This window comes from Erithacus rubecula, assembly GCF_903797595.1.
Source record: "Erithacus rubecula genome assembly, chromosome: 2".
NCBI classification, from domain to species: domain Eukaryota; kingdom Metazoa; phylum Chordata; class Aves; order Passeriformes; family Muscicapidae; genus Erithacus; species Erithacus rubecula.
The window spans coordinates 88,110,455-88,120,778 of record NC_136685.1 but is presented as its reverse complement, the minus strand read 5'-3'; the positions used below and the strand labels follow the sequence as shown (position 1 = coordinate 88,120,778).

Here is a 10,324-nt window from a genome sequence, read left to right as displayed (position 1 = left end):
GAGGGAAAGGCTGAGGGCGGTGCCTCCCTCAGGGGCGGGCTGGTGAGGGGCGGCCCCGCCCCGCCCTCGCGGTGCGCACGGGCCCCGCCCCCGCCGCTAACGGCCGTACCCGCCGGGCCTCGCGGGCGCTGTTTACGGCGGCGCCAGCCAATGGGCGGGCGGGGCGCGCGGGCGGCGCGGCCAATGGGCGGGCGGGGCGGTGCGTTTGAACGGCGCGGCGCGAGCGCGGCGGCCTGCGCGGCCCGGCGGGGTCCGTGCGCTGCCTGCCATGCCGGGCCGCCCCGACGACTACGAGGTGCTGCTCACCATCGGCGCCGGCTCCTACGGGAAGTGCCGCAAGGTGCGCCGCAAGGCCGACGGCAAGGTGAGGAGAGGGAAGCGCGGCTTTGCTGCTGCCGTGCGTCCCTGCGCGGTGCTGGCGGCTCTCCGCCAGACGCGGGCGAGCGGCTCTGGCCGCCCCCGTCACTCCCCAGGGCGTTTGTGCCTCCGCAGATCTTGGTATGGAAGGAGCTGGACTATGGCGCGATGACGGAGTCGGAGAAGCAGATGCTCGTGTCGGAGGTGAACCTGCTGAGGGAGCTGCGGCACCCGAACATCGTGCGCTACTACGATCGCATCATCGACAGGAGCAGCACCACCCTGTACATCGTCATGGAGTACTGCGATGGGGGAGACCTGGCCAGCCTGATCGCCAAGTGCGCCAAGGAAAGGCACGTGCAGCGCCCTTGCGGAATGTCCCGGGCAGCCCAGAGACAAGGGAAACTCGTTTTGTAACTTCTGAGCAGCTCCGGGTTTAACCATTTGGCCCCAACAACTCTTCTCGAATGTGGAAGGTTTTGTATAAAGTTACAACAACCATAGAAACTGCTGTTGAATGCATCACCGGGTTGGGTGTTGGTGCTGAAGCAGTGAAAAGCCCAGAGCTCTCCTGTGAGGCAGAAGCTGTTGAGGAGTTTCTTGCTATGAATGGGATTGAGAAATAAACCAGGAGGTCACAGCTCTTTTTGACAGGCAGCTCCCTCTGTGGGTTCTGGCCTCCCCCATGGGTAAAGCTCCGGGACCCTGTGTTTTATCAGCACACCCAAAGGTGTGGAAGGGAGGTGTGACTTTGAACACAATGTGAAAAGCTGTTTTATCTGCCTATATATAGCTTGGATAGGCATCAAGTTGATATTCACTTTTCACATTCTTAGTTCAAATAGCTACATGACACCACCTCTTTTACTTTGAGGGTAGTCTAAAATAGTTCTGCAGCTTGCCTGCCAGCATCCGTGTTTTCAATTAAGGTAGTTTGTATTAAAAATCAGCCCTGTTTTGGCTGTTATTGTATGTTGCTCATCATTAACAGGTGACAACCTATTGTTGTCTTAAGTGATTAAAGGGACAGATCTCATCACAAATTGATATCTGTGTTGTAAGCAGTGAAAATACTATGTGTTAGATGGTTTGGGGGAGGAAGGAAATACTGCCGGGATTCTGCAGTGAAAGTCTTCTAACATATTTGCAGTGATTCATTTTTTAAAAATCCATTTAAAAAGTAGAATAATAGATGCCTATTGCTGATGGTGCTTATTTCAGTGATGTTTTATGATAGTAATATTCAAAAGTTATGGAACTAAAACAGGCAGTGACTTAAACCAGTGTGTGCTCAGAAAATCCATTAAACAATGTGTTCACTTTTTCAGGCATTTCTTGGATGAAAGCTTTGTTCTCCGGGTGTTGACTCAATTAACACTGGCCTTGAAGGAGTGTCACAGGCGGAGCGACGGTGGAGTCACTGTGCACCGTGACCTGAAACCAGCAAATGTCTTTCTAGATGGCAAACAGAATGTGAAGCTTGGAGATTTTGGACTGGCTAGGATATTGCACCATGACACCAGCTTTGCCACAACGTTTGTTGGCACTCCATATTACATGTCTCCAGTAAGACCTCCCTTCTAGACATTATCTTCCCTTTTGCACCTCCAAGGTGTGCTGTGTTGGTCTCAGAGTCCATGAATGCTTGGGAGGTTTTAATGAAGCCTTATTGGTCTTAAATGCAGCATGTATATTCTGGAGACAGGGTTATTTTGCAGTTATTTTCATCTCCTTTCTTCCCCACACAATCAACTTCCTTCTAATTACAGTTGCTCTTCACTGTATTAGTTTTGTTATATTCTTGGGACATTTGAGATGTTGGAGTATATTGTTCCTGAAAAGGAACAGGGAAGTTAGAGAGCTTTTATGCCTCATACTCTTAAGGTAAAGAGCTTATTAAATCTTCCTAATTGGTAGGGTTTTAAGTTGTAGTGGAAATAAGCAGGAATGACCTATTTCCCTGATACAGGGCACTTTGTGTGGGAAAGATTAATGTTGACTGAAATAAAGTTACATCAATTAAAGACTGATGCATCACTCCAGTCTTCTACAGTGTAGCACTGCCACAAATAGTTAAAATCCTTTCAGTAAGAGTAGATATGGATATTAATTAAGATGGAATACTAGAAGTTGCTCCAGTATACAATGGTTTGTTTCAGGTTTGAAAAGGTGCTGGTTATCCTGCAATAGTGGAACCATATCTTTCTTAATAAACCTAAGGTTGTTCTCTTTCTTTAGGAACAAATGAATTACATGTCATACAATGAAAAATCTGACATCTGGTCACTAGGATGCCTCATGTATGAATTATGTGCTCTCTCGTAAGTATGGTAGTGTGATAACAAATGTGGAAACAATGACTGCTAATGTAGGTGTGGTTATGTATTCTGTAAAGATGAAAGCTTAAAGGTTTCAGAGACTAGGTCTAGATTTTTATTTCTCTATTAGTCTTGACCTTAGGTAGTTAAAACAAACCTTGACTGCAGGGTTCTTTCATAGTCTGATACTTTTTTTTTTTCTCTGAAAATAAATCCTGTAAAACTAGTAAAAGAATCTAAGAAAAATTTTGTTCCTCAGGCCTCCATTTACAGCTTGCAACCAAAAGGAGCTGGCAGAAAAGATAAGGGAAGGGAGGTTCAGGCGAATACCATATCGTTACTCAGATGAGCTGAACAACCTTCTCAGGGAGATGCTGAATGTAAAGGTAAGAACCAATTACTGACTCTTTCACCTATAATTTGAGCTAGTACTGAAATACTAGTTTTTCTTCTCAATTATGAAGCAAACCAACCTGAAGCAGTGGTTATCACCTTTATCACTAGCAGTGTTACTTGTAGAGGAAGAAGGGAAGAGTTGTGCTCTGAGTCCCTCAAACAAAGGCAGCAGCTCAAGTGTCATGCCAGGATGCCAAATGCTGTCCCAATATTGGCTTACATGGGATTTCCTGACTCCATGATTATTGTGCCCTTATAATTTCAGGATTAAAGTGGTTCCAATGTGTTTGGAGGCTGGAAGGAACTGTTTTGTTTTCATTTTAGGGTGTGCTTTATGTGGCTAATATATAGTTTGTTCCCCCACAGCTGTTGTGGGGATGTTGAGAAGAACATGGCGTGGGACAACAAAGCTGTAATAAGCACCCAAGCCTCCAGCAGGCATGGGTTGTTCAGCAGAGTGTTAGCTGAGGAATCTGGTGACAGCTGCCTCTTCAGGCTCACCCACCTCCCTTCTGACTCTGCAAGGAGAGGGCCCCTGGGCTGGGAGACACAGTCTTGCAGCTCTGTGTCTGAAGGCTGGTAGCAGCCTCCTCCCTTAGCTTTTATCTAAAGGTTGTGCTACTCTTTCCTAACTCCAGTTTCCTCCAATCTCTCCTTCACTTAGTAGCATCTCAGCTGTTCTTGTTTGGGAAGTTCTGGCCTTAATATTTCTTCTTACAACCTGTTGGTCATGTCTTTCCTTTAGGATTACTGCCGACCTTCCGTTGAAGATATTCTGCAGCATCCCTTGATAGAAGCCGTGGTGACAGAAGAACAAAAACAGAATTTTGATAAAAGAGTCGTGAAACCATGGGAGCCAGAAAGGGTGCAATACTCAGAAGCTGCAATTAACGAGCTGAAGCGGAAGGAGCAACAGTTACAGGAGCGAGAGCAAGCCATTAAAGAGAGGGAACAACGTCTGGAGCGTATGCTATTCCATTTGGGGAAGGGGGTGGCAATGGGGTTCTAATTCACTTGGAGGAAGAAAGAGTGGACAGTTTTCACAACCCTCATTTTAATGCACTAGGATACTGTTGTCCTGCATTCACCATTAGAATTGTGTCTAAAGACCAAACCAAGAGTGCTCAGGGCCTACTCTACTGTACTAGCTTCTGTTTTAAGCTACTAAGATAGAATTGGCAGTTGAGATATAGAAGTCTGGTTTGTGAAGATTATTAAACATGAGTGGCAGTTATTGAAGTATACAGAAACATAAGGTCTGCACTGTGAGGTGTAGGTTGCTTTTCCTACTGTGTAAATAAACAGTGCCTGTACTAACACATAACCTAAGGTGAGCCTGATGCTGGAGGAAAAAAAAAATTGAGTAAACTGTCAACTTTTATAAAAGCTGCACTCCACAGGTAGCTTACCTGTGAATCTATAGGTGGCTGGTCTTCAGGTGTTGGCATTTCCCACCCACATAAAATATCTTTCTGCATATGCAGTAGGCTCTGCAATACAGTTTTTAACCATACGTAATTTTTTATCTGAGCCTGAATAAAAGCTGCTGCTGTTGTAAGCAGGGTGTTTAGTTATAGTTGAATTATAGTATCTGGTATATAAATATTTAAATCTGGTGTTATGTGTGCCATGGGTTAATGTGCAGAATAGAAAGTTGTTATCTCTTTGTTGTTGCAGACACATCAGAGTTTGGGACAGAAGCGTGCTGGGCATTTCAGAGTACTTGGCAGTGCTTTATTAGTGCATTGATAAAAGTGTATCTACACAGCAGTTACCTTTGTTTAGAGCCATAGAATCAGAAGTGTGGGTGCATCTGACTGGCTGTTACTGCTGTCTTTCCCTGTAAGAGAAGCCCACCATGCACAGTCACTCTAACATTTACATGTTCACTCTGCATACTACCGTATTTCTACTTCCAGAGAGAGAACGGGAACTCTGTGTTCGGGAGAGACTGGCAGAGGACAAACTTGCTAGGTATCTTACTAACCTATAATAGTCTATATTAGAAACTCTACAGTCTTACAACAAAAAAGCTTAAACTTCTCTCCCCAAACCAGAGCTGAAAGCCTGCTGAAGAGATGCAATCCCCGCCCGATGTCGCAGGAGGTATGCGCGGAAGGTCCAGGTATGCACATAGTCAAGAAGGCGCTTGCACAGGTCAATGTAGGCTGCTGTGACCACAGGAAAGGCCCCGGTGCTCAGCCTGCTGGGCACAGTCCCCTTGGGGCAAAGCAAAGCCCAGTTATGGCTGCACAGTTGAGAAGAGACTTTTGATTTTCTGCTTTGCAAAAGGACTTAATGAGCGATGCTCAACTTTAAGTCTGAGTTAGCACTGTTTGCACTGCAGTCTTGTGCTGTCTGGGAAATTAGGCTAAGAGAAGTGCCTCCTTGTAACCCAGACCTGTCTCAGAACTGCACTTATTTTATGTATGGATGTCTTTTTACAGACCTTTGATTTAGTTAATTTTAATAAAGTTGCACATGTCTAATAAATTCAACTTTCATTAAACTTCCAAAAGCTTCAACATGGGAAGTATTATTTGTTAAAAGGGACCCAGCTGTGATATAAACTATGAAGAATATGCACTGCTATTATAGAAAGAAAGAAAAACTCATTTTTGAAAATGTACTAAAATACTTCCTGACTGCCTCTAGTCCAATCTGTTTTACAGTAGTATTTTATATCACTTTGCCCTTGGTTGATATCTTTGCTATCATAAGGGTATCATGGGTTAATTGCTCCTATTTTTATTACTAAAAATAATATTCTAGTATCTAAATGACTTTTTAAATAGTGGTAGGAAAAGGGCTGGGTCAGAGGCAGTATTCTAGAGCAAAGGTGTGTGAACACTCTTTTAACATGCAATAACACTCTTCATTTAGTTTTGGGTCTGATAAAGCAAGATAAGCATGTCACTGCCTCCAAAGCAAATAAAACTGAAGTAGCTTTTCTTTTTTTTCAAGAAATGCCTATCAGATCAGGAAAGGACACAAGTTTAAATGCCCCTAGACAGTGAGGGCTCCTTGAGCTGTTTCTAAGATTTCTGTCAACTTTGAGAATTCCATTCGTCTCTCAACATCTTGTGTGACATTGACACATTAAAGAATTTGAGAACAAACTTGCTTTTGGCTTTCTGATGTCGCATCTAAAACTGCATGACTGAAGGCAAATGAGCTTCACTTGTGTTCTCTTCTGCATTTCCCACCCCTTTATATGATATTTTTACCTTACCAGGCATATTAGTTTTTGAGGATAGGCAAAACAAGTTTGGGTGGTTAATACCTCAAGTTTGATCATGCAGCAAAGTGAACATTGTTATTACAAAACTGACCAAATCTTGCAATATCTGTAGAGCATGTGATTTCCTGCTCCTCCATTTCATTCCATGGTGCTCTTATAATACTGTTTCTAAAATTATGCCTATTTTCATACAAATGGACCAAGTGATTCTCCAATAGTGGTACCAAGATTGCTTGCTTGTACTTTCAGTTGCTCAAATATTGCTGTGTTTTTCACAACTGGATTGTGTCTCACACATCTCTTAGATCCCTAACTTCTCCTAGGGGTCCATTGGGTGGTTCACTTGACAGTGAAACTGAATACCAAAACTCCTAGTTTTTAAGACAGTGTCCTAGATACTGCCCTATTTTTGGAGGGATTTTCTGATTCTTAGTGAACCATTTAATGTTAAAACAGATCTGACTTACACTAATGAAGCTAAAAAATGCTGAAATATTTGCTGGCTTTTTAAATTCCTTCTTATTCGTTTGTGTTTATTGAATTCTTGCTGTAGCCTCATAAATTGACAATTAAGGGTTCAGTGTTAAGATTAGAATAGCTAGACCTTTGATTAAATAAAAAGCACACCTTTTGTTTGTGAAGTTGGCTCTTATGCAAGGCATAAGTTACAATAGGTTTTGATGGCAGTTTTTCTACTCTTAAGTCATTAACTGCCTTTTGCTAGTAGCTTTTTGTAGGATACACTATGAAAATTCCTGTTCTGGAGGCTGCAGTGAAAGTAGCTTGTTAATTTTTAATTCACCTAAACTCATTACTCATGAAGTCAGAGCCTAATTTGTACCCCAGTGACTTAATACAAGGATAGTGTTGGAACAATATGGGTAAAGTACAAAGACCACTGGACAGGTTCTCTGCCCCTGCTGTGAAGCAAAGAAGGCTTTTTTTTAGCAGCTGAAAAAAATTAAAAGGCTGAAAAGCTGAAAATTCCTTCTGCATTTTCTTTAGGAACTGGCTTATGTTACTGTTTATTTAATTCCTGTCCATCAGAAGAAGCATCATGTCTTCTTAATCAACTAATATTTCATTAGGTATTGGGAGGTGCACCCTAAAAACTACTCTGGCACAAATCCTTTTACCACCATCATTTAAAATGCTTGTTTCCAATTTTTTTCTCAAAAAAATAGGAAAGAATTGTAGCTATTAACTGAGATGCATTAAATTAGCTCACTTAAAGCCTTAGGTAGATGACAGACTGGGCACCGGGGTTGAAAGCAATAAATGCTGGAAGATGCACTAATGCAGTACTTTTTGATTTCTTAAGATAACCCACTCGTGCTTCCCTTTTCTACAACCAAGAAGAGCTCACTCCTTGATGGAAGTCAAGAGAAAGCTGTGCCTCCTCATAATATGGAAAACTATTTCCTTTCCAAAGGGAAAAACTCTGATCTCAAAAGCCGAGTCTATGCTGCAAATCTACGGGCTCAAGCACTGGCTGAACTGGAAAAAAGCTATCAACTAAAGAGCAGACAAATCCTGGGCATGCGTTGAAACTGTAACATATATTTATCTTTGAAAAGAAGATTAAATGTATAGGCAGATACTTGTGCCTCCCTCTCTTAAGCTAGAACCTACTGAAAAATTATTTTAACAGTTGTACAAACTCTTAGTTTAGGTAGTGTATGATAAATGCATAATATGCTATATTATGAAAATAGGTACTTTTGATACAAAATAAAACAAACTGAATTAATTGTATTATTAAAGAAAAATATTTTGGTCCTCCTGTTTACCATACTTACTCTTCTGAAAATATAAAGAATGAATATATATAAATGATTTGTTCAAAATCTGATGTGAAAAACTTTTCAGGTGAGAAATGTACAGAGATTCACAGTCTATAGGTTAAAATTATGCTGTATGTAATGCACAGTTATTGATAAAAGAAGTGTTTATATTCTATATATGTGGGAAAACAGTGCCTTCTTTTCTGCACTTTTAAATATTTTTCATCAAAAGAGCACAAAGATTTTATGCATCTCTTCCTACTAAGTAAGTGCCCTATCCAAGCAGGTTACTTTTAATGTTCTGAGTAATGAATGGGATGGTCAGAATAACATAATTTCTGAATTTTTATTCCTTTCTGCCTGAATGCCTTGTCCATCCTTTTACAAGGCCTGCATGGCATTTGGAATAATGCCTTCTTTGCTTTGCCTTGAAACTGTGTCATAAACTGAGCCCCTGAGACTGCTGGCCAGGATGGGACACCCCATCATATCAGCATCTGTGCTTTGGGGCAGGGCAGTGGCCTTTAAATAGTAAGTCCATATTTTCTTGAAGCTTAGGACATATCTTCATCTTACCCTTAACAATTCTCTGCTGGTGTAGGAGTTGCTTACTTAGAGTGGTGTAAGTTTCATGCACTCAGACTCATTAATTTTATGATATTCTTTAAAATTGTAGTGTCATATGTTTTATAGAAAGATTTTTCCCTCTGGATTGAAATACCATAAAGCTTACATTCTTAGGAAACAGCTTGCTTTCAAAACATTTGTTTCTTTATTGGGCTATGAATGTTCTCTGAAGGATATATTCTAGATGGTTTTTACTTCATAGGAGAGAATCTTCTTTGAAACATTAACTTAACTTGACATACTAGATCATCCTAACAGGCTCTTCCAACCCAAATGATTCTATGATTTGCAGATAAAGTTCTATTGTGTAACCCAACAACAGATGTGCTCTAGCAGATTCTTAACCCAGCAGAATTTAGCATTTGCTTGCAGAGTGGTTGCTGTTTTCACCACAACCTTTGCTTAAAAGAATTAGATAAGACTCTTTAATTTGCTAACCTAAAACTACCAACATTGTGGTGGTCATTCCCCAGCACTAGGTATGGTGGGAATGTGCCATGTGGATCAGTACAACTTTCCTCTGCATTCTTTCATATTTCTGAAGCTTCTCACACGTATGTGGAGGGCAAATCCCTGTTCTGTCACCATGTTTGCACACTCAGGTTTTTCTATCCTGTGCCTCAATCACTGCACTGCAATGCAATGCATTTCTGGCCTTCATGTGGATCTTCATGGCTTAACCCATAAATCATTAAAGGGTAAGATACGCAGTGGTGTTAGTACAGGTGGAACAAATACAAGGATTCGAGAATGTTTTGTCTGTAAAATGCAGGTGTCAGGGAAAGGAGGAAAACAAGCAGCCAAGAAAATAAGTTAATACTGATTCATGAAAGAATCATAGAGTCATATTCACATAGACTCACAGGATGGTTTGTGTTGGAAGGGACCTTATGGATCATCTGGTTCCAACCTCACTCCATGGACAGGACACTTCTCTGGCCCAGGCTGCTCAGAGCTCCATCCAGCCTGGCCTTGAATGGACCATCCAGGAAACACCCCCAGCTTCTCTGGGCAACCTGTATCCAGTGCCTCACCACCTTCACAGCAAGGAACTTCTTCCTAGGATCTAGTCTAAACCTACTCTCTTTCCATTAAAAGCCATTCCCCTTGTCTTGCCACAACATGCTCTTGTAAACAGACTGTCATCTTTCCTGTAGGCTCCGTCCAGGTTCTGAAAGGCCACAGTTGGGTCACCCAAAGCCTTCTCCCAGCTGAACAACCCCAACTCTCTTAACATTTCCTCCTAGGGGAGATGCTCCATCCCTCTAATCCTCTTGTGAAAGGGCTGGTGTTTACAAATGCTTTGCTTTTAACATGACCAAGGTAAGAAAATTGCTTGAGGGCGGTTTTTTTTTTTCCTCTTGGAATACACGTTTCTGCATTTAAAGGTAAAATGCCCTGGAGAGTGCACCGTCTGTGGCTTTCCTCTTTAATTCTCTAGTAACCTCAAGATGGCACTGTTGCCTTGTCATTTATAAGAACTTCTATTATGCATTCATTGCATTCATCCAAAATCTAGTATCTTATTTACATTTATTTTTACCTGTTTTGTTCATCACGTTGCTGCAAGATGCTGACTTTCTTTGGCTATGGATGCTTTA

General features: G+C 41.9%; 1 protein-coding gene across 1 annotated transcript; it reads left to right on the top strand.

Annotated features, from left to right (window-relative positions):
* Window positions 1–205: 205 nt before the first annotated feature.
* Window positions 206–7,914, top strand: NEK2 (NIMA related kinase 2). The gene is made up of 9 exons (XM_079297753.1): window positions 206–364; window positions 493–710; window positions 1,686–1,923; window positions 2,596–2,678; window positions 2,935–3,061; window positions 3,817–4,036; window positions 4,991–5,045; window positions 5,129–5,196; window positions 7,634–7,914. Exons 1-9 carry the CDS (start codon window positions 269–271, stop codon window positions 7,858–7,860), a joined length of 1,332 nt encoding a protein of 443 aa, XP_079153879.1. The 5' UTR covers window positions 206–268; the 3' UTR covers window positions 7,861–7,914.
* The last annotated feature ends 2,410 nt before the right edge of the window (window positions 7,915–10,324 follow it).

Excerpts from the sequence above, each read along its gene's own strand:
- NEK2 (XM_079297753.1), top strand. The coding sequence starts at position 269 with ATGCCGGGCCGCCCCGACGACTACGAGGTGCTGCTCACCATCGGCGCC. Across the intron at positions 3,062-3,816 it reads GGGAGATGCTGAATGTAAAG|GATTACTGCCGACCTTCCGT; the intron begins GTAAGAACCAAT and ends TCTTTCCTTTAG. Across the intron at positions 5,046-5,128 it reads GCAGAGGACAAACTTGCTAG|AGCTGAAAGCCTGCTGAAGA; the intron begins GTATCTTACTAA and ends TCCCCAAACCAG.